Genomic DNA, 24,597 nt, shown 5'->3' on the forward strand with positions numbered 1-24,597 from the left:
GCATCTGAGCTTTTGATATTCATACAAGTGGTTCTCTTTTCTCCAAAGGTCTCTTTAATTTTCCTGTAGGCAGTATCTATCTTACCCCTCGTGAGATAAGCCTCGACATCCTTACATTTGTCCTCTAGCCATGCCTACTTAGCCATTTTGCACTTCCTGTTGATCTCATTTTTGAGACGTTTGTATTCCTTTTTGCCTGCTTCATTTACTGCATTTTTATATTTTCTCCTTTCGTCAATTAAATTCAATGTTTCTTCTGTCACCCACGGATTTCTACTAGCCCTCATCTTTTTACCTACTTGATCCTCTGCTGCCTTCACTACTTCATCCCTCAAAGCTACCCATTCTTCTACTGTATTTCTTTCCCTCATTCTTGCGAACTGTTCCCTTATGCTCTCCCTGAAACTCTGTACAACCTCTGGTTTAGTCAGTTTATCCAGGTCCCATCTCCTTAGATTCCCACCTTTTTGCAGTTTCCTCAGTTTTAATCTACAGTTCATAACCAATAGATTGTGGTCAGAGTCCACATCTGCCCCTGGAAATGTCTTACAATTTAAAACCTGGTTACTAAATCTCTGTCTTACCATTATATAACCTATCTGAAACCTGTCAGTATCTCCAGGCTTCTTCCATGTATACAACCTTCTTTTATGATTCTTGAACCAAGTGTTAGCTATGATTAAGTTGTGCTCTGTGCAAAATTCCACCAGGCAGCTTCCTCCCAGCAAAATATGATATTTTGCCAGTCAGTATAACAGTATTTCATTAACATTCCTGATGATTGCTTCTTTCGTGAACTTACATGAAACTTGCTATGTACTATGCAACAAAAACAAAACATGAGATGAATTAGTTGATTACTTAATCAGGTCAAATTAGGGTTTACTGTCCTATTGATGATGAGGTCGTTAGACACTGAGCACAAGCTTGGCTATGTCTTTTTATAAGAACCATGCTGTCCTTTCATAAGTAGTAGTTTTGGGAAACCATAAAAAACCCAAATTTAGATGGTCTTGCTGGATTTCAGCTCTTATCCTTCCAAACGCAAAGTCCAAGTTTTAACCACTGTACCATCTCACTCAATGACTCTGGAATAAACCATTCAAAACAGCAGAGGTTTTTTTTTATGTATTTCTAAAGTGTGTTACTGCTGTGTTGGGATGAATAGTTCTGCAGCATAACATATATTGTCTTGCCACACTCACCAAAAACAGTTTATTGGATGAGTCAGGGTATGTATCCTAGGAATAACTATGTGTGTCTGTGTGAGTCTAGAGTACAAGTTTTCAGCATTATTACAGAAAATGGGAAAGGAGGAGGAGGAGGAGATTAGTGTTTAACGTCCCGTCGACAACGAGGTCATTAGAGACGGAGTGCAAGCTCGGGCGAGGGAAGGATGGGGAAGGAAATCGGCCGTGCCCTTTCAAAGGAACCATCTCGGCATTTGCCTGAAGTGATTTAGGGAAATCACGGAAAACCTAAATCAGGATGGCCGGAGACGGGATTGAACCGTCGTTCTCCCGAATGCGAGTCCAGTGTGCTAACCACTGCGCCACCTCGCTCGGTGAAAATGGGAAAGGTCAGTTTACTTACATATGACTGTGTTTGTAAGTGGGACATGGATTAGTTGTTGTAACTCCAGGAATGGTTGGTGTTCAGTGCTAGCATGAGGCAGTGAACACCGTTGGGACGTCCCAAAACAAATTTTTGAGTCTGGACTTCCTATCAAGTGACAGGAGACATTCAAATACATGGAAGAGGTTGTTCTCTTAGTTACAACCAATTAGAATTGGCAGTAGTAAGCAACTCTACTGCAGTGAGAGTCTAAAGGATAAAAGAACAGTTCACAAATATCTTCATGACAATGACCATGCACTTAGGCCCATGGCTTGTTACGCATGGTTTTTGTGAAGGTAGAATGTTGATGTGCATTGGTGGTAAACATGAGGAAGGAAAAATATTTAGCTGAAAAATTCTGTGACATCACTAAGGATATGAGCAGACTTTGGAAGTTATGCTGCACTTCCAGAAGAGAATCAGCATGTTGTTGAAAATGATGTGGTCATCTTCAACTTGTGCATTACAACTCGTACGAAATGTTACCCACCTCTCTTTTCCATCTCTCCAAACCAGTTAATCTAAATTTTTTGTGTGGGAAGTATTCCTCCAATACACCCTTTGGCCCAACAATCCCTCTGACATCAATCTCTACTAGTTACCATTCTACAAGCAGCTCCATCCTTCTTCCCCTTCCCCTGCTGTCCTCTCACTCATCAATATTTTACTCCTCACTGCTTCATCCTGACATTCTCATTCTGACTCCATTCATTATTCTAAAAGTCTATGAACCACTTCCACACAGTGTTTTCAGCTGTCATTCTCTCTTTACTCTATTCTGTATCCCCAACAGCTCTTACATCACTTTGTACAACACACTACTACATCGGCCTCCACCAGGCTGATCTCTTGCTAGTGCCATAATGCTTCTCACTGACATTGCCATCCCTCCTCCTCCATACCTCTATATGCTAATGTACAAATCAATGCCTACACAATACAGACCTCATTTATTCCATTGTTTGCATTTTCAGTACAGTGTAAAAATAAAAGTATTCAACACAAAGGTTTATTAATATTATGAAGAGTATAGATTGTTATCCACAATAAGGATGACACACTGAGTTGCAGACAGGCACAACAAAAACACTGTTACATAGTCAGCTTTCAGCCAAGCCTTCTTAAGAAAGGAACACACAACACAACACAACACAACACAACACACACACACACACACGACCACTATCTCTGACTTCTCCACCATGTAACAATCTTTTCTCCGTACCTGTCTGCAACTCAACGTGTCATCTTTATTATGATTAGAATCTATCGTTCTCATAATATTGTTAATATTCTATCCTGGACTTTCCATTGTTTTGAATACAATGGTTTAACATCTTTGGTAAATCTAAATAAACACTTACAAACTAAGCAAGCTAAAGAAATACTGGTGAAACCAGAATACTATTACTTCTTTTACAGTAATATACCTGTTCGTCTGCTTCTTGGTAAGGGTCAACAAATACTTGTGCCTTTTCAATAATAATATCTTCAATTGGTCTGTCTTTGTTATCCGTTTCAATGCGTTCCATAGCAGTCAAAGTATCAAGTCCACCAACAACTCTTCCAAAGACACTATGCTTACCATCTAAGTGCCGGCAAGAACGGTATGTGATAAAACTGTAAAACAAAGCATACATGTAATAATTCTAATTTTTTAATAATGTAACAAAAATTTAATTTACACATGTTTCGTAACTCTACTAAGTGATCCTTAAGTCACAAGTGATGCTAATCCTTCCTGTTTCACATTCTGTCATTTCAGTCCACTGTTAGTGTGGGAATTAATAGTTTTAATGGTTTACTGCAGATACTCTGTGTAAAACTTGTACTTACAACTGTGATCCATTTGTGTTTGGGCCTGAGTTTGCCATTGACAGTATTCCTCTACCAGTATGCTGGAGATTTGGTTTAAAATGATCTTCAAATGGCTTTCCCCAAATAGATTCACCACCTTGGCCAGTTGCTGTTGGGTCACCTCCTTGTATCTAAAAAGAACATGATCATAAATACAACTGTGGCATGTACTGTTCCTCAATCCCTTAATTGAAATATTTATCACATACTGAAACAACAACAGAAAGAAAAGGAAAAAAAAAACTCTTAACAAGTGGCTTTTCTTAAAGTTTAGGTTCCAAATGGACTTTATAATGTGTGAAAACCTTTGGGCTAGAAAGATGTGTAGGGACAAAAAATGTCACTAGGAAACGCATTCTGAGGGGAGGAGACACACAAACATATGCCAAAGTGTGTGCAACTAGGTCTCAATTTAAATATTCAGCAGCCAAGGGGTTGTAGTAGCTGCTCCAACTTTAACTGTGACTTCCATGTACTGAACCTGACAAAACACATTCAGCAACATGTCTGTGTGATTGGATAGTGAGAGGTATTGAGGAAAAACAAAAACAGATTTTTCAGTGTATGACTGATAGAATATCACAAACATTGTTTTAGAAGCAACCATAATGTATCAGGACATGACATGTTAACTTGACTTAATAAAACATTGCAAAGTGCAGCCTTTTTGGGTAAATTCAAGAGGCTTGTTAATATGTTTCTGTAACTTTGCTCAGTTGTCCATTTTATACAATCACTGTATTATTTAATCATAAGGGGAGTATTACAGTGGTTATCATGAACATGAATATTTGAAAATGGTTTGGAGCTCTTACTGAGCAAATAAAGTAGTTAGAATAAGTAATATTGGAAAATACTAATGAGTTACAAGAATACATCTATGAATTATGAGAACGAAAAGTAAAATTGGGAAAGGTAATGATGGAACTAAAGACTGATTGAGCACATTTTTCAGTGTGTTGCAAATTAACATACAAAATTACTTAAGACCAAATGCAAAATTCTAACTGAGAAGTATGGCAAGAAAAAAATGAAATAATATAATATTACATAGTGTTTTCTCATCCACAAAACAAGTGGGTCTATCACACCATGAGGTTTGAGTGACTTGCCCTTCCTTTTTAACACTTCCAGCCTATTGCTCTCTCCTTTCTGAGGAACGAACTACTAGTTCCAAAAACTTCTATAGTGTCACGTACTTCTCTCTTCTATTGGCACCACTAAATATTTCACTTCCTGAAATTCAGCAATGGCCAGCAATTATGTCTCATATGTTTATAATTTTTAAATATTAGAAGGGTTTGAAAATGCTAGTATCAGTTAATGATTAAATGAAAGAATAGTGGCAAATTTACAAGGGACATTTTTCTCAATTAGAAAATCAATGGGACAGAGCCAGTCCCATTTGCTATACTGTAACTTGGCACATGAGGAGAGAAAGGTGTCTTACTTTGAAAAAGTGGAGTTATGTTAATTGTACCAGTGTGACAGCCCTTCAATTAAAACAGATACTATGCTTTTTGAGACACATCAGATGGACATATGGTCAACAGTGAATACCGTGATGGAAAATATTCTGATTATAGTGTATCATCCTGCTTTCCTCAATCTCCACCAGCCCCTGTCTCACTCACACCAACCTCCACCGATGTCCCTGTGACCCCCACTTATGTCATTTTACACTCACACCAACCTCCACGAAGTCTCTCTTTCCTCTGTTATGTCATTCCCTCCAAGCCCACTCCTCCACATCAATGCGCACCTCATGCAACTCCCCCTCCTTGCGCCAGCCTGAGTTCACTGGTGCCATGCTCCTGTTCTGTGTGCATGCTGCCCCCCCCCCCCCCCCCCCCACAACCACAGTTTACTCACTTCCTTTCCCCCCTCCTCCACATCACCTTATACACACATAACAGTAGTACAGCTGCAGTTTCAGTGTAATGTAGTCACTTAGGACATTCCTGCAACCATCAAAAAGAAACTCAAAGTATATCTATTTAAAAAAGCGGATAAAAATTATCTTAATGCCTTTTTAAGAGACAGTCTCCATTCTTCCGATCTGATCACGTAAGCGTAGAAAAGTTGTGGAATGATTTCAAAGAGATAGTATCGACAGCAGTTGAGAGATATATACCACATAAATTAATAAGTGATGGGACTGATCCCCCATGGAACACAAATCGGGTCAGATCGATGTTGCAGAAGCAGCGAAAAAAGTGTGCCAAATTTAAAACAATGCAAAATCCCCAAGACTGGCAAAATTTTGCAGAAGTTCTAAATATAGCGCATACTTCAATGTGAGATGCTTTCAATAATTTCCACAACAAAACTCTGTCCCAAAATCTGGTAGAAAACCCAAAGAAATTCTGGTCAGACATAAAGCACACCAGTGGCAAGATGCAATCAATACCTTCACTGCGCGATAACAACGGTGAAGTCACTGATGACAGTTCCACTAAAGCAGAGTTATTAAACATGATTTTCCAAAACTCCTTCACCAAAGATGACGAAGTAAATATTCCTGAATTTCAATCAAGAACAACTGCCAGGATGAGAAACATAGAAATAGATATCCTCTATAGTACGATATTTTCCACATATCCACCATGCGTAGCAATAATATGGCATAGTCTCTGAATGAAATTACCCGAAACCTTTGACAACGTGTCTGGCGGAATGGCTTTACATGCAGATGAGATGTACTGCTTCAGCTGTTCAATTGTTTCTGGATTCTGGCGGTTCACCTGGTCTTTCAAGTGTCCCCACAGAAAGAAGTCACAGGGGTTCATGTCTGGTGAATAGGGAGGCCAATCCACGCCGCCTCCTGTATGTTTCGGATAGCCCAAAGCAATCGCACGATCATCGAAATATTCATTCAGGAAATTAAAGACGTCGGCCGTGCGATGTGGCCGGGCACCATCTTGCATAAACCACGAGGTGTTCGCAGTGTCGTCTAAGGCAGTTTGTACCGCCACAAATTCACGAAGAATGTCCAGATAGCGTGATGCAGTAATCGTTTCGGATCTGAAAAATGGGCCAATGATTCCTTTGGAAGAAATGGCGGCCCAGACCAGTACTTTTTGAGGATGCAGGGACGATGGGACTGCAACATGGGGCTTTTCGGTTCCCCATAAGCGCCAGTTCTGTTTATTGACGAAGCCGTCCAGGTAAAAATAAGCTTCGTCAGTAAACCAAATGCTGCCCACATGCTTATCGCCGTCATCAATCCTGTGCACTATATCGTTAGCGAATGTCTCTCGTGCAGCAATGGTAGCGGCGCTGAGGGGTTGCCGCGTTTGAATTTTGTATGGATAGAGGTGTAAACTCTGGCGCATGAGACGATACGTGGACGTTGGCGTCATTTGGACCGCAGCTGCAACACGGCGATCGGAAACCCGAGGCCGCTGTTGGATCACCTGCTGCACTAGCTGCGCGTTGCCCTCTGTGGTTGCCGTACGCGGTCGCCCTACCTTTCCAGCACGTTCACGTTCATCCGTCACGTTCCCAGTCCGTTGAAATTTTTCAAACAGATCCTTTATTGTATCGCTTTTCGGTCCTTTGGTTACATTAAACCTCCGTTGAAAACTTCGTCTTGTTGCAACAACACTGTGTTCTAGGCAGTGGAATTCCAACACCAGAAAAATCCTCTGTTCTAAGGAATAAACCATGTTGTCCACAGCACACTTGCACGTTGTGAACATCACACGCTTACAGCAGAAAGACGACGTACAGAATGGCGCACCGACAGACTGCGTTGTCTTCTATATCTTTCACATCACTTGCAGCGCCATCTGTTGTTGAAAATTGTAACTACTGTAATTTCGAAAGTTTGTCCGCCTGAAAATGTACTGTTGTCCCAAGCATATTGCAATAAATGGTGTATTTCTATCGCTGCTCGTTTAGTTTTTATTGCCGTTTCAAATATACCGGTCATTTTTGAAACACCCTGTATATACAACCACTTGCTCACAGAAAGATCCATACCTAAAGACTGGAAAATTGCTCAAGTCACACCAATACCCAAAAAGAGAAGTAGGAGTAATTTTTGAATTACAGGCCCATATCACTAACATCAATTTGCTGTAGGGTTTTGGAACATATGCTGTATTCGAACATTATGAAGTCCCTCGAAGAAAACGATTTATTGGCACTTAGTCAGCATGGATTCAGAAAATATCATTCTTCCGAAACACACCTCCTTATACTCATGAAGTAATGTACTATCGACAGGGGATGTCAAATTGATTCCACATTTTCAGATTTCCAGAAGGCTTTCGACACCATTCCTCACAAGCGTCTTCTAACCAAACTGTGTGCCTACAGAATATCACCTCAGTTGTGCGACTATATTCATGATTTCCTGTCAGAAAGGTCACAGTTCATAGTAATAGACAGAAAGTCATCGAGTAAAATAGAAGTAATATCGGGCGTTCCCCAAGGAAGTGTTATAGGCCCTCTATTGTTCCTGATCTGTATTAACGACATAGGAGACAATCTCAGTAGCCATCTTAGATTGTTTGCAGATGATGCTGCCATTTACCGTCTTGTCAAGTCATTGGATGACCAAAACGAATTGCAAAATAATTTGGATAAGACATCTGTGTGGTGTGAAAAGTGGCGATTGACACTGAATAAAGAAAAGTGTGAAGTTATTCACATGAGTACTAAAAGAAATCCACTAAATTTCTATTATGTGATAAGTCACACAAATCTGAAGGCTGTAGATTCAACTAAATACTTAGGGATTACAATGAAAAATACAATAAATTGGAACTATCACATAGATAATGTTGTGGGTACAGCCAACCAAAAACTGTGATTCATTGGCAGAACACTTAGAAGGTGCAACAGGTCTACTAAAGAGACTGCTTACACCACACTTGTCCACCCTATTGTGGAGTACTGCTGTGCGGTGTGGGATCCACATCAGATGGGACTGACGGATGACGTCGAAGTATTATCGTGCAGTAGGGGAGATAGTGCCACAGACATGATACGTGCATTGGAGTGGCAATCATTAAAACAAAGGCATTTTTTGTTGCGACAGGATCTTCTCAATTAAGCAATTAAAGGTCTTTACATGGATAGTCAGGCAGCAGTTAGAGTTGACGGTAAATTGAGTTCATGGTTCAGAGTAGTTTCAGGGGTAAGACAAGGCTGCAACCTGTCTCCACTGTTGTTCATATTATTTATGGATCATGTGTTGAAAACAATAGACTGGCTGGGTGAGATTAAGATATGTGAACACAAAATAAGCAGTCTTGCATATGCGGATGACTTAGTTGTGATAGCAGATTCGATTGAAAGTTTGCAAAGTAATATTTCAGAGCTAGATCAGAAATGTAAGGACTATGGTATGAAGATTAGCATCTCCAAAACGAAAGTAATGTCAGTGAGAAAGAAATATAAACGGATTGAGTGCCAAATAAGAGGAACTAAGTTAGAACAGGTGGACGGTTTCAAGCACTTAGGACGCGTATTCTCACAGATGGCAACATAGTGAAAGAACTGGAAGCGAGGTGTAGCAAAGCTAATGCAGTGAGCACTCAGCTACGATCTACTCTCTTCTGTAAGAAGGAAGTCAGTACCAAGACTAAGTTATCTGTGCACCGTTCAATCTTTCGACCAACTTTGTTGTATGGGAGCGAAAACTGGGTGGATTCAGGTTACCTTATCAACAAGGTTGAGGTTACGGATATGAAAGTAGCTAGGATGATTGCAGGTACTAGTAGATGGGAACAATGGCAGGAGGGTGTCCACAATGAGGAAATCAAAGAAAAACTTGGAATGAACTCTACAGATGTAGCAGTCAGGGCGAACGGGCTTAGATGGTGGGGTCATGTTACACACATGGGAGAAGCAAGGTTACCCAAGAGACTCATGGGTTCAGCAGTAGAGGGTAGGAGGAGTCGGGGCAGATCAAGGAGAAGGTACCTGGATTTGGTTAAGAATGATTTTGAAGTAATAGGTTTAACATCAGAAGAGGCACTAATGTTAGCACTGAATAGGGGATCGTGGAGGAACTGTATAAGGGGGGCTATGCTCCAGACTGAACGCTGAAAGGCATAATCAGTCTTAAATGATGATGATGAGGAGGAGGAGGATCTTCTCATGAAATTTCAATCACCAGTTTTCTCCTCCGATTGCGAAAACATTCTGTTGGCACCCACCTGCATAGGGAGACATGATTATCACGATAAAATAAGAGAAATCAGGGCTCGCATAGAAAAACTTAAGTGCTCGTTTTCCCGCACACCGTTTGAGAATGGAACGGTGGAGAGACAGCTTGAAGCTAGTTCATTGAACCCTCTGCCATGCACTTGATTGTGAGTAGCAGAGTAATCACGTAGATGTAGATGTAGGATGATATGGCCACGCATATATTCTGTAATTACCTCTGACATTGTCTGGAAGCTTAGCAACATTTCCTTGTTTATGTGCTTATCAGTGACTCAATACATTGTTGATCAGAGCTGGCGTAAGATGGAAAGCAACAGTCCGCTGAGAGTAGCCAGAACATTGACAGGGTTTGTTTACAAGCCTTTTACAGCACTATATCACTCATATATGTACACTATGATAATACCTTTTAAGCCTTAGTGTCTATGTGGGTTGTGGCAACAATGTACGCTATGTGATCAAAAGTACCCGGACACCTGGGTTAAAATGACTTGTTAGTTCATGGTGCTCTCCATCAGTAATGCTGGAATTCAAGTGGTCTTGGTCCACCCTTAGCCTTGATGACAGCTTCCACACTCACAGGCATATGTTCAAGCAGGTGCTGGAAGATTTCTTGGGGATAGGTGGCCCATTCTTCACAGAGTGCTGCCCGTAGGTGAAGCGTGGCACGAAGTTGGCATTCCAAAACATCCCAAAGGTGTTTTATAGAATTCAGGTCAGGACTCTGAGCAGACCAGTCCATTACAGGGATGTTATTGTCGTGTAAACATTCCACCACAGGCCATGCATATGAACAGTTGTTCAATCGTGTTGAAAGATGCAATCGCCATCTCTGAATTGCTCTTAAACAGTTGGTCTTTAAAACATCAATGTAGGTCTGTACTGTGATAGTGCCACACAAAACAAGGAGTTGTAGTTGGCACAACACATGCTGGCAGATGACATTCACTAGGCATTCGGCATATCCACACTCTGCCATCGGATCGCCACATTGTGCACTGTGATTCGTCACCCCACACAACATTTTTCCACTGTTCAGTCGTCCAATGTTTACGCTCCTTACACCAAGCGAGGTGTCATTTGGCATTTACCAGCGTAATGAGGAGCCGCTCTCGGCCATGAAATCAGTTTCCTCACCTCCCGCCTAACTGTCACATTTCCACTTTACTGTCACATTAGAAGCAGTGGACCTAGGGATTTTTAGGAATGTGGAAATCTTGCATACAGATGTATGACACAAGTGACACACAATCACCTGACCACGTTTGAAGTCCGTGGCTTCCGCGCAGTGCCCCATTTGCTCTCTCATACTGCCAAATAACTACTGAGGTCGCTGGTATGGAGTACCTGGCAGTAGGTGGCAGCACAATGCACCTAATGTGATAATGTGAAAAACATATGTTTTTGGGGGTGTCTGGGTACTTTTGATCACATAGTGTATCTAACAATGAAATTAAATGTCCAAGTAGCTTTGGACAGAAAGATTAGGGTTGTAGGTCCTGTTGATGACGACGTTACAAATGGAGCACAAGCTCAAAATGAATAAGAATGCGGAATTCAATTTTTTTTTTAAAGTAACCATCTCAACATTTGTCTTATGAGATTGATGAAAACCACACACAATCTATATTTAGTTAGCTGGATGGAGTTTGAATCCTGCCATATGAGAGTTAAGTGCCAATGGCACTGGACCGTCTCTCTTAGAGTGGAGAGGGGAAGAAAAGCACATCCAGGATGGAAGACTAAAAGCGTCTTAAGTGATGGCAATGGTATTGTAATGCTTCTGTTTGTAAATTTTGGTTTTACAAACATGTAGTTAGTGAGTTTGATAAACAGTGCAACAGAAGACTAGAAAACTGCATATCAGTGTGACATGCTGAACCTCAACTAGGCACTACAGAGCAAATGTATTGGTGGATTTAGACATGGTACCAATTTTATGTTGAAGATTAGTAGACTTATAAAATTTTTGATGAGTCAATCGGACAGAACACATAGGGCATATGGAAACCAGTTTGAAGAAAGAAATGGCTTCAAAAGAAATTGCATCAGGCTGGCCTCAAGTTTAATGAGAAGATGAATAATCTGCTGACTATCTTGCACAACTAAATTTCATTCAGTCAGAGAAAATCCATGACAGCTAAAGTGGGCCTGATGCAGCTGCTTTGTGTGTCTGACATGACTAAATAATGTAATATTGTGTATGTTTCCATGGCAACACCTCAATGTTGCACAATTCTAGGCAACTACGAGGGTAATCCCAAAAGTAAGATCGCCTATTTTTTTATAAGTACATAGACCTGTTTATTTCTACAATGGTTAACATCAGTTTAGAGCTTGAACACTTAGCTATTTTTCGACATAATCACCATTTCTGTCGATGCACTTTTGTAGACGCTGTGGCAGTTTTTGTATGCCCATGTCATACCAGCTCGTCGCCATGCTGTTCAGTAAGTTATGAACCTCTTCTTTCACCTCCTTGTCGGAGGTGAAGCGCTGGGACCACAATTAATGCCACAGGTACTGTGAGACTCTGAAAAAACTCAAAAGGGCAATTCAGAACCGAAGAGGAGGAATGTTGAGCAAGGGCGTACACATTCTCCATGACAATGCTCGCCCACACATCGCTCGGCATACTGTTGTTCTCCTGCAACAGTTTCAGTGGAACATAATCACCCAACCACCATATAGTCCTGACTTGGCGCCCAGTGACTATCACCTGTTCCCTAGGTTAAAAGAACATTTGGCCAGAATGCTATTCAGCATGACGGTGAGCTGGTATGACATGGGCATACCATGGGCATACAAAAACTGCCACAGCGTCTACAAAAATGCATCAATTATGTCGAAAAATAGCTAAATGTTCAAGCTGTAAACTGATGTAAACCATTGTAGAAATAAAGAGGTCTATGTACTTAAAAAATAGAAGATCTTACTTTTGGGATTACCCTCGTATGTTTCCAGTTAGTGTTGCGACAGCATTTTGCAATTCACAGTTCAAAGCTGGCAACAGTGATACTGCCTGCAAGGGATCTTCTCTCACTGAACTGAATATATGTATGGTACTACGCAGTAATTTACCCAGCATGGATTTTTAGAGGAACCTACAGTGTAACATGGACTCTGAAACGTTGCACAACTTGGCATATGTTACATATACAAATAATTGCCAGGGGTGAGAGAAGTGACAAATCCCAAAGAAATCTAAGGACCAACTGAGGAATGAATCCTGAGCATTTGAACTTGTAGTCTGACATTTACCAATTAGCCACTGAAGCATTATTTACAACCAAAGTATCATGCAATAAGATTTGAGGCAACTGACGAAAAAAGTATGTAAAAGTATTTGTTTGCTTTTTCAACAAACTTTCTCAACAACAAAGGTTTTACTGAACACAAATTAAGTACAAATATAGCACACAGAAAATAACAGATCTTGATTGTTCTTGAGCTTAACAGAAACAAAAAAACTTCTAAAGGCTGATATGTCTTAGTATTGAAAGTACTCTAAGAGATTTACAGAATAACTCAAACATCGGTGCCGGAGAAAACTGTAGCTCGGTCAGGCTAGGGAGCACTCTTTAATATGAACCACATGCCACACACATGCTGCTGATGCACTCACGTCAGGCACAAGATGCGGCTGAACGGAGAACAAAGATGGAACCACATTAGGAAAACAGCATGTTCATGCGCAAGACAAAAGCCGACAACTGGGAATAACAGGATACAAACCCATGTCTGGGAAACAGTCAGTTATCACAAGATTGTAATAAGTAAGTCCATTGGAGAGGACATAGTACATATCATTGAGCTGAGACACAAGAGGCAAAGACAGTCCACGATACTCCTTAAACCTGCCTTTGTTGTTTACCTATGTGACATGACACCAGGATGCCTAGAGACCAAGCAGGGCATATGCGTAATTATATCAATGGAATGACTGATACGACTGGCAGGATGACTGGAGTATTAGCCCTTGTAATTGCCATCATCAGCCACATCATCGGCTACACTTGTTGCAAATATAGTCACTTCTGTGCTGACATGCTGGTATTACTAGAGGTCATTTGAACTGATATTGCTCAATATTTGGTACATAGGACATCTGCAACTGAAAGGCATGATAATTTGGAGAGATCTGCTTCATTTGAATTAATTATTTATTCAAACCATGGCTGGTTTTAGGATTTTAAAATACCATCTCCAGTTGTATGAAATTATTGTATTTGGTAACACACAAAATGTGCTCAGGCCAGTCAGTGTAAGAGATCCAATCACTGTACGTTGGCATAAAACATCCGCCATCGAGCAGCCATGTGGTAAGAACACCAGCCACTACTCATATGAAAGATAGCCCTTCTTGCACCTCAGATAGGTGCCCTTTTACGTGTTCCTTTATCTGATTTGTTCCTTCTGTATTCAACTCACTTGATGCAGTAGCCATAGCTGGAAAAGCTGCTAGATCATTCTATCCTATGACCGAGAATCAAAACACAAATTTTTTCGAAAACTTGATGACATCACTGATTCACACCGTGTCTGTGTATTTGAATTCAAAGCATTCAGTGTGTTGAAAATATTGGGAGAGGTACACCAGCTCACCACACCAAACAGGATTATTATGACATTTACAATAATCAAACTTATTGTTGTCAGATTCAAAAAATTCAAGTAATTAGTCTTTGCTCTAGAATTATGGTAAGTATTTTTCCTTTGGAAAGCCAACGGACTTTGCTGTGGAATAACACCACTTTATGATCTGCACCCATCTCTTTGCACAGTTTCTCAAATACTCATGATTTTACAGGATTAGTTTCTACATAATTGAGCACTGAGAGAGAGAGAGAGAGAGAGAGAGAGAGAGAGAGAGAGAGAGAGAGAGAGAGAGAGAGAGAGAGAACAACTAACAACAGCATTTGAATGACATTAACTGAAAAATTTGCATCCACAGTTCTCACCGTCAAAGCCTCTCTATGTAAAAAGCAATGAGTAGTTACTGCTGATTGGTTTTTATTCCACAGAAAAGTTAGAAACCTTTTTATATTTCCTGTTGTGGTAGCAGCACCATCAGTACATACAGCAATGCAATTTGTCTGTTATCTTGAAATAAACACTAAACTGCAGCAAATCAACTCTAGTGGTGACTGTTTTCAGTTCTTGACAAGACAGGTATTGCTCAATAATTTCTGATTCAAAATCTCACAGATGATAACTGAGATTTCCCAGAAATACCGGTGCTTTCATCTAACTGGAGAGCAAATTGCGTGTTTGTAAAGTTTTTATAATGTTACTTTGAAAATAAAGTGACAGGTCCATGATGTGCTGATGATTAACTGTATCATAAGATGGAGGTAGTTTTGAAATCTGATCAACTGCTCCCCCCCACCCCCCCCCCAAAAGAAAACATAGCAACAGCAATTTATTTACACTCATTCTCAGAAAAAAAAAAAAAAACAGAACACATCGAACAATTACAGGTAGGATGTTCATATTCGCAGGACATGCACATTAGTATGATCTGCAGAAATGATTAGCATTTGAACCATGTTGGCCCGTGGGTTCAAGGTCAACACTGACATTGCAGTGCAACACCACCTACCAGTAAAACACACCTGCAGCTCTCGTTGTTATTATAAACCAAATTGAGCAGACATGCAGGATGCCTTGCAGATGTATGTGTGAAACGTACCATCAAATCAGTGTTTCAAGAGGGCGCATTATTGGCGTGAGACAGTGCGATGCATCCATCCGAGAAATAGCTGCTTGTGTAGCACAAAGTGTTTCAGCAGTGCAAAGGGTGTGTGTCGAATAGTTCATGGAAGGCTGTAGAACAAGACGAGATGGGCCATGTCGAAACACACAAACCACCCCCGAAAAGTTCGCCACCTTATCCAAATGGCATTCCAGGACAGATGCGCGTCCTCCTCAGCTCTGGAACAACAGTGTAACATATTGTACACTACCAGGGATGACAGTCGGTCACCATTTATTACGGCATGGGTTACGTGCACGTTGTCCACTTTTCCACCTACTTCTGATGAGTGTGCAGGAACATGCTAGATGGCAAGGGTGTGTGGAACGACATCACTGGTGACAGGAATGGGATGAATCCATGTTCTGTTTGTTTGAAAATGATGGCCGCATTTTGGTTAGTTTGCTGCAGACAGAGAGAGCGGCATCATAGTGACTGTCTTGACACAAGACATACAGCACTAACTCAGGTCTTATGGTGTGGGGTGCTATTGGGTGCAACCACAAATCACAGTTGGTTCCTGTCCAGGGATTGTGGCCAGTGTGATCTATGTGAATGACATCCTGCAGCCCATAGCCATACTCTTTTTGCACAACACCCCAGATGCCACTTTTTAGCAAGACAATGCACAACCACATGTTGCTGCATGATGAGTACTTGCCTTCTTGATGTCACAGGATGTCAGTTTTTTGCCCTGGTCTGCCAGATCACCGGGCTTATCACCAACTGAAAATATGTGGGGTATGATGAAATGACAAGTGCAATGCTGTGACCCAACGCCAATCAACACAGATGAACTTTGCAACCAGGTGAATGCAGCATGGATGGGCATAGCAAAGGACACCATTCATGCCTTCTACACATCAATACCATCAAGCATGGGACATGTTATCAGGGCCAATGGCAGACCCTCTGTCTACTAGGCAACAGGACACACAGAACCGAGGTGACTCAAATGCTAATCATTTCTGAAGAACATATTAATGTACATGTCCTTTGAATATGAATGTCCTATCTCTAGTTGTTCAAGGTGTTCTGTTTTTTTTCTGAACATGTGTGCACATGCTAGTAAAATAACCTCTTCACTGATGTTATGGGTTTTCTGTTTGTTAGCAATCATTTCAGAAATGTTATCACAATAATGGAAATTTCTGAATGGAACAATATGTAAAATAAGGTAAAGGCAACCCCACTCACCTACTTAGGTCCACATGTGGAGCACAGTAAAACATAACAGAAAACAGCAGTTTTCTGTCATGTTTTACTGTGCACCATGCACTGCTCCACTATAGGTGAGTGGTTGCCTTTCCCTTATTTTACATATTTCAGAAATTTCGAATTATACCAGAAAGGCTTTATCTGAGAGCTTTATTCATTTTTCCATCATGACAGGAGATGCGTGGATGGAAGTACACATATGTTGAAAATACTCTTGTGGTTTTTGAGAGATGCTGTGATGGTTTCATTCCAAATGCCTTTCCACTTTGTTATGTAACTCGGACCCATTAGACAAGATTTTGCCGCACACCAAACATTTCACTACAGGCCTGCCCTCCTCATCTGTCCCCGTAAATCTGAAATTTATATATTCTCCTTTATAGTGGCTCTTATGTTGAACTTAGCTTGATCCTTGTTTTACATTTTTCTCATTAGTAGACAACAATGATGGCACAATTTTTGTTTTCTTTTGAATATTAGTATATTCATCTCCATTATCCTCAGATGTAGAAGAGCTGTTGACCTCTAAGACTTACTTTTCCCTTATTACAGATCTGCCCACAATAAAAGAGTGCACTAGCTACTAGCAAATATCCAAAAACTACTGAAACTAGTATAAAGTTGTACTGAGCAGTGAAACGGATGACACATGATGACTAATTACCAAAAAATAAAGTGACTGGCAGTTAATGTCTGCCCTCTTATATACACAGCGAACTGAAAGAGGAATAATCCAGAATTTACAGAAATCCATTTTGAGAACCACTGACATTTATTACTGACACAGCTGACAATGCTCACAATTAGTCAAAGATAACAGGAGCCGCAGCAGCAAAGGATCAAAAGACTTTTTTGAAAAAGATTTGGAATAAGGGAGTGTTCATTTTAGGGTTGAATGCATAAAATATGTAATTATTATGATATGATACATGTTCAAATGCATATAATCACATATAATAATGGACGATTTCTTGCAGACTGGGCTACTCCAAGAAACAATTTGTTAATAATTTTTTTTATGATTTGGATATTTTATCTATGGAGGATTAAAAGACTTTAAAAATCTCAGGACGCACCTGCTATGTATTCGCGATACACCAATGTGTCATGACACAGTGATTGAAAAATATTGTCTTAAGCATTGAAGGTAACCTGGAGGAAACAGGAGCAGCAAAAATACTCACTCGTGTGGGGTCTGTGCAGGTTTTACAGTGCCATGACCAACCCTGGGTTAACATAGTTTTCAGTCATGTAAACAAAGAGCTGAGTAGACTGCTTTCGACTAAAAGTCTGATACATGTGCTGTGTCCATTGCTGCAATTGGAAGATGTGGATACAAAAATCACTGAATGCACCTCAATAGGATGAACACCACGTAACCACAGAGATGGAGAAGTTAAATATCAGAGATTATAGACACTAGCATTATTTCCACTTACAGTTAACATGAAGAATGGAGTTGCAATGTATGGATAAGTTGGACAAAAGTCAAAAATATTGAAACAAACAGTTTTTATGTCGATCAGAACCTAGAAGCATGTGGTTGTGAGATGTTACTGCAAAATATTTCTCTGGTAATTGTAACAGCTGGATGGTTGTTTTGGGGGTATAAATGGACCAAACTATGGGGTCATCAGTCCCTTGATCGTAATAGTCTACAGATTTCCTCTAGGAGACTTTTAGCTATTTATACGAAATCTAGATGCATTATTCAGCTACCTGCCAGACAAGAAGAAGTAGTTAATAGTTTGTCGAGATTGCAATGCAGACTTCCTAAAAGATATGGCGAGGAAAAATAAACAAATTTGGGTCTTTCAATCTAATTTCAGTAGTCAACTGTTCCACTTGTACACAGCAAGACAGTAAGACACTGACTGCTAACATTTTTATATACAGTTCTCAGGCTGAAATAAATAATGTGTACGTACACTCCTGGAAATGGAAAAAAGAACACATTGACACCGGTGTGTCAGACCCACCATACTTGCTCCGGACACTGCGAGAGGGCTGTACAAGCAATGATCACACGCACGGCACAGCGGACACACCAGGAACCGCGGTGTTGGCCGTCGAATGGCGCTAGCTGCGCAGCATTTGTGCACCGCTGCCGTCAGTGTCAGCCGGTTTGCCGTGGCATACAGAGCTCCATCGCAGTCTTTAACACTGGTAGCATGCCGCGACAGCGTGGACGTGAACCGTATGTGCAGTCGATGGACTTTGAGCGAGGGCGTATAGTGGGCTTGCGGGAGGCCGGGTGGACGTACCGCCAAATTACTCAACACGTGGGGCGTGAGGTCTCCACAGTACATCGATGTTGTCGCCAGTGGTCGGCGGAAGGTGCACGTGCCCGTCGACCTGGGACCGGACCGCAGCGACGCACGGATGCACGCCAAGACCGTAGGATCCTACGCAGTGCCGTAGGGGACCGTACCGCCACTTCCCAGCAAATTAGGGATCCTGGGGTATCGGCGAGGACCATTCGCAACCGTCTCCATGAAGCTGGGCTACGGTCCCGCACACCGTTAGGCCGTCTTCCGCTCACGCCCCAACATCGTGCAGCCCACCTCCAGTGGTGTCGCGACAGGCGTGAATGGAGGGACGAATGGAGACGTGTTGTCTTCAGCGATGAGAGTCGCTTCTGCCTTGGTGCCAATGATGGTCGTATGCGTGTTTGGCGCCGTGCAGGTGAGCGCCACAATCAGGACTGCATACGACCGAGGCACACAGGGCCAACACCCGGCATCATGGTGTGGGGAGCGATCTCCTACACTGGCCGTACACCACTGGTGATCGTCGAGGGGACACTGAATAGTGCACGGTACATCCAAACCGTCATCGAACCCATCGTTCTACCATTCCTAGACCGGCAAGGGAACTTGCTGTTCCCACAGGACAATGCACGTCCGCATGTATCCCGTGCCACCCAACGTGCTCTAGAAGGTGTAAGTCAACTACCCTGGCCAGCAAGATCTCCGGATCTGTCCCCCATTGAGCATGTTTGGGACTGGATGAAGCGTCGTCTCACACAGTCTGCACGTCCAGCACGAACGCTGGTTCAACTGAGGCGCCAGGTGGAAATGGCATGACAAGCCGTTCCACAGGACTACATCCAGCATCTCTACGATCGTCTCCATGGGAGAATAGCAGCCTGCATTGCTGCGAAAGGTGGATATACACTGTACTAGTGCCGACATTGTGCATGCTTTGTTGCCTGTGTCTATGTGCCTGTGGTTCTGTCAGTGTGATCATGTGATGTATCTGACCCCAGGAATGTGTCAATAAAGTTTCCCCTTCCTGGGACAATGAATTCACGGTGTTCTTATTTCAATTTCCAGGAGTGTAATTTTTCATGAACTGAATATGATGCACAATTAATGAAGAACAACAATATAGCATCTTAGAGCCCTGAGTCAGGTTCATACAAAGCAGCGAGGATTATTAATGAGAACTGGATCCAACGTTTTAAGAGTGAGCTAAAACAGGTGGTATGGGATATGTATAGAAGGAGATGCTAATGTCAACTTCAGTTTATTCCATGATAAATTTGTGTCATACTTGAAAGTTACTTTCCTAAAAAGTTATCCAGAAATTCCTTAAAAACAAACAAACAAGTAAGCCATGGATAACTAAGGGTACTGAAATCTCGCATATGAGGAAGACAGAAATTTATATAAAGGTGGCATTACTTGTATACTACAAAAAATACTGTAAGATTTTAAGGAAAGTCATTAGAATGTCAAGAAGTAAGTATGTCTTGACAGAAATTAATCCTTTGAATGCTGTAGATGAGTTAACTCGTCATGCTCCACTGCTCCCTGCCGAGGGCATGGTTAAATGCAGCCCCTCGGTTTTCCTCGAGAACTATTGATGTGTTTACGTGTCCCGTTCTGTACACCCTCTCACAGCTGCAGATGCGTTACTTGCATATCTTGGCAAATAAAAAAGTTTTGAGTATATCTTACAACTTATATACTTCTTTGCATGCTATGCAAAAAGCATCATTTCAGTATCTTAAACCATTTACGAAATATGACGATGGTTACGACCACATCATTCCTGATGCACAGAGAAGGAAATGGGTGCATTGCATGTGACCGTCCATCGGATATAAAAACCAGTAACTCAGGAACGAAATGATGTATCATTCTGCTCTCAATTTTATATAAAATTTTGATATCTTATCTACATTTTGCACACAAAGTATGAGCTAAAATCAATGATAAATAACGTTTATGTAATGCATTTTTACCTATGCAAACTCTTTAAAATTTTGTGCAATGGCTTTACTTAATTTGACACAGCACATTAACTATAACAAATTTCGAAAAGAAATTCAGTCTTTTATTGAGCGAAGATATCGGGCTGTGATATGTACAAAAATCAAATTTTTTTGCTGAATAGTTTTCTTAAAATTGGATCATAAGTAGCTCACAGCAGCTGGAATGCCATCTCTCAGCACAGGTAGAAGCATTAGGTAAGCAGTACAGCAACAACAAAGTCGCTCACAGCACAGAATGTAGAGAGCACATCTGTAGCAGTCAAAAGGTTAATAATCCATATAATAAACCTATAAGGGACATTGTCAAACACAAGGCAGGACAACTAGTCCACGTACAATGACAATGGTGTAACTGATAAATCAGAAGCTGAATATATGTGAGGGAGTTGGAAAATAAATTTCCCCTGTCGATTGTGGTCAGAGTTGTGTGTGAAAGGAAAAAAAAGAGAATGAGACATTTAAGATAAGACATATCTTTATTTTTCTACATAATTTCCAAGCACATTGAGAAATTTGTCATACCGCTTTATAAGCTTCAAAAAGCCTTCCAGGAAAAAATCAGGGCGTTGCATACGGAAGAAGTACTGAATGGCTTGTTTGACATCAGCACTGCTGCCAAAGCGCCTTCTACCGAGAGTCTTCTTCAAAGCAGGAAACAGATGGAAGTCACTTGGTGCGAGGTACGGACTGTAAGGCAGGTGGTGTAGACATTCCAAACCAAGAGTTGCAATATGGTTTTGCGTTGCCGTCACCGTGTGTGGTCTCGCACTGTCATCCAGCAGCAGAACGCCAGATCTGAATAGGCCAGGCCACTTTTTCTGAATCATCTCTTTCAATTTCGATAGAGTGGCACAGTACCACACAGCATTGATGGTTGCATCCTCCAGAAAGTCCAGCAGCAAAACTCCTGTGGCATCCCAGGAAACGGTGAGTAGCACTTTACCTGCAGAAGGAGTGCTTTTGAACTTCTATCGGACAGGTGATGATGGATGTTTCCACTCCATGGATGCGGCCTTCGATTCGGGCCTGTAATGGTGGACCCACATTTCATCCCCCGTCACAATCCAAAACAGGTCATTGCCAGATTCATGGTAATGCACGAGCTGTTCCAGGCTGAACGCCATGCATTGTTCCATGTGTGTCGGGGTCAGTTGGCAGGCCACCCCTTGTGCTGACACCTTCCTGTATCAAAGAATGTCATGGATAATCCTGTGAGCTCACTAATGTCCAATTCCAAGTTCTGCCGCTACTCCATCGATAGTGATACGCTGGTTCGCTTTAATCATGTCATCCAACTTCCTGACATTTGCATCTGTAGTGGCCGTGCGCGTCCGTCCAGGTCTCTGTATGTCCTGTACTTGCTGACGTCCGTCACTGAATTGCTGGCACTGTCTCCGCACCATTTGCCTCAAGGTCACACCTGACCCATACACCTCAACAAGGCGGTTATGAATTTCTGTGCCTGATACTTCATGTGCCCATTCATAGCAGATAACAGCTCTCACTTCCGCTTTTGACCACGACTTCAAAACTCACCTTTTCTCCATAGTTCCGGGAAAAGACTGAATGGCTGGCCTGCGCTTTGCACAGGCATTGTGACAGCACCATCTGCTTGATCGCGATCGACCTCTACCCAATGGTGTATCGGTGTCTTGCACGTGCACGTTCACCTGCCGTGTCGTCTTTCGCCCATATCACACAACTCTACACACAGTCGACAGGGGAAACTTATTTTCCAACTCCCCCTCGTAGCAGCAAACTGAGATTAAATGGTTCAGTTGAAGAATCAAGTGAATATATTAAAAATTTCTTTCCACAATTAGCACCAAGATTCTTCACCAAAATTAATAGAATTATAAAGAATTATAAAAATTCTAAAAAACCAATTATGATATAATGTTGATGGAATTTCAAACAGAATTCTGAAAAGTTGTTCGAACTTAATAAGTAACGTTCTTAGTGATATGTGTAATGCATCACTGACATGGGGTACTTTTACAGACAGATTAAAATATACAATTGTTAACTCTCTCCATAAGAATGGTGACAAAGAAGAACTTAAATAATTATTGTCCAGTTGCCTTACTGACATCTTTTTCCAAAATGTTTGAAAAAGTAGTATACGCAAGAACAGTCTCACATTTAAGTAGAACTACAGAAATGACTGTCTATATACCTCCGTGCAAGCCCCAATGTCAATTATCTTAAGCTCATGGCTATTATGCCAAATGTACACTGGTTTCATTCTGCAATTAGCTTTAAATGCCAATTCCCTAATTTTCTCAACAGAATTCCCCAAAGAGACTGTCACCTTCCCTCCAGGGATTCCCAATTGAGTTCCTGAAGTATCTCCACAATACTTGCATGTTGACTGAGCCTAACAGCAACACATCTAGCACCGTGTCTCTGAATTGCTATGATGTCTTCCTTTAACACAACCTGGTAGGGATCCAAACAGTCGAGCAATAATAAAAAATGGGTCACAATGGTGTTCTATATGTGGTCTCCTTTCCCGAAGACTCTCTCAATAAATCCAATCCAACAAATCACCTTTCCCATTACAATCCTTACATGCTCATTCCATTTCCTATCTTTCATTATTTTGCAACGTTACACTTAGATACTTAACTGACCTGACTTTGTTAAGTAGCACAATACCAATGCTGTATCCGAACATTATTGGACTGTTTTTCCTACTCATCTGCATTAACTTAATATTTTCCTACATTTAGAGCTGGCTACCATTCAACACACCAACTAGAAATTTTGTCTAAGTCATCTTGTATCTTTCTGTAGCTACTCAACAATGGCAGCTTCCCATATACCACAGAATCACGAACAAACAGCCGCATAGTGCAGCTCATACTGCCCATAGTTCATTTATGTATATAGAGAACACAGCACTCGTATCAGATTTCCCTGGAGCACTCCCGATGATACCCTTGTCTCTGATGAACACTTGTACTAAGTGCTATCATTTAAGAAGTCTTCGTGTGACTTACATATCTGGAAACACTCATATACATTTGTTAACAATTTCCAGAGGGACATAACAATCTCCAGTGGGGCACTGTGTCAAATGCTTTTCAGAAATCTAGGAATATGGAATTTGCCTACTGGCCTTCATCCACAGCTTGCAGGTTATCATGTAAGAAAAGAGAAAGCTAAGTTTCACAAAAGCAATGCTTTCTAAAACTGTGTTGGTCTGCAGACAGAAGTTTCTCCATCTCAAGGAACTTCATTATATTCGAATTGAGAATACATTCAAGAATTCTGCAGCAAACCAATGTTAAGAATATTGGCCTGTAATTTTGCAGTTAAGTACTTCTTGTAGACAGGAGTCAACTGTGCTTTTTTCCAGTCACCTGGGACTCTGTGCTTGGCGAAAGATTCATGATGAATGCAAGGTAAGAAAGGCACCAATGTCACAGAATATTCTTTGTAAAACCAAACAAAGATTCTATCCGGACCTGTTGACTTATTTGTTTTCCACTCTTTCAGCTGCTTCTCTATGCCAGGGGACCCTATTATGATGTCCTCCTTATGGGAGTCCATGCGATTTTCAGATGACGGAATGCTTGTATGATCCTCTTGCGTAAGTGATTTCTTAAGTATGAAATTTAAAACTTCTGCTTTCCTGTGGCTATCTTTTATTACAACACCACAATGGTCAAGAAGTGTCTGGATAGAA

General features: G+C 41.2%; 1 protein-coding gene across 1 annotated transcript in view; it reads right to left on the reverse strand.

Annotated features, from left to right (window-relative positions):
* LOC126189329 (RING-type E3 ubiquitin-protein ligase PPIL2) overlaps window positions 1-24,597 on the reverse strand; it is a 77,888-nt gene that overhangs the window by 12,516 nt on the left and 40,775 nt on the right. The window contains exons 8-9 of the mRNA XM_049930934.1: window positions 3,454-3,605; window positions 3,048-3,237 (exon numbers count right to left, since the gene is read on the reverse strand). Of these exons, the coding sequence (XP_049786891.1) occupies window positions 3,048-3,237; window positions 3,454-3,605 (342 nt within the window). The remainder of the gene's footprint in view (window positions 1-3,047; window positions 3,238-3,453; window positions 3,606-24,597) is intronic.

Source organism: Schistocerca cancellata, chromosome 1 (genome assembly GCF_023864275.1).
Source record: "Schistocerca cancellata isolate TAMUIC-IGC-003103 chromosome 1, iqSchCanc2.1, whole genome shotgun sequence".
Lineage (NCBI taxonomy): Eukaryota > Metazoa > Arthropoda > Insecta > Orthoptera > Acrididae > Schistocerca > Schistocerca cancellata.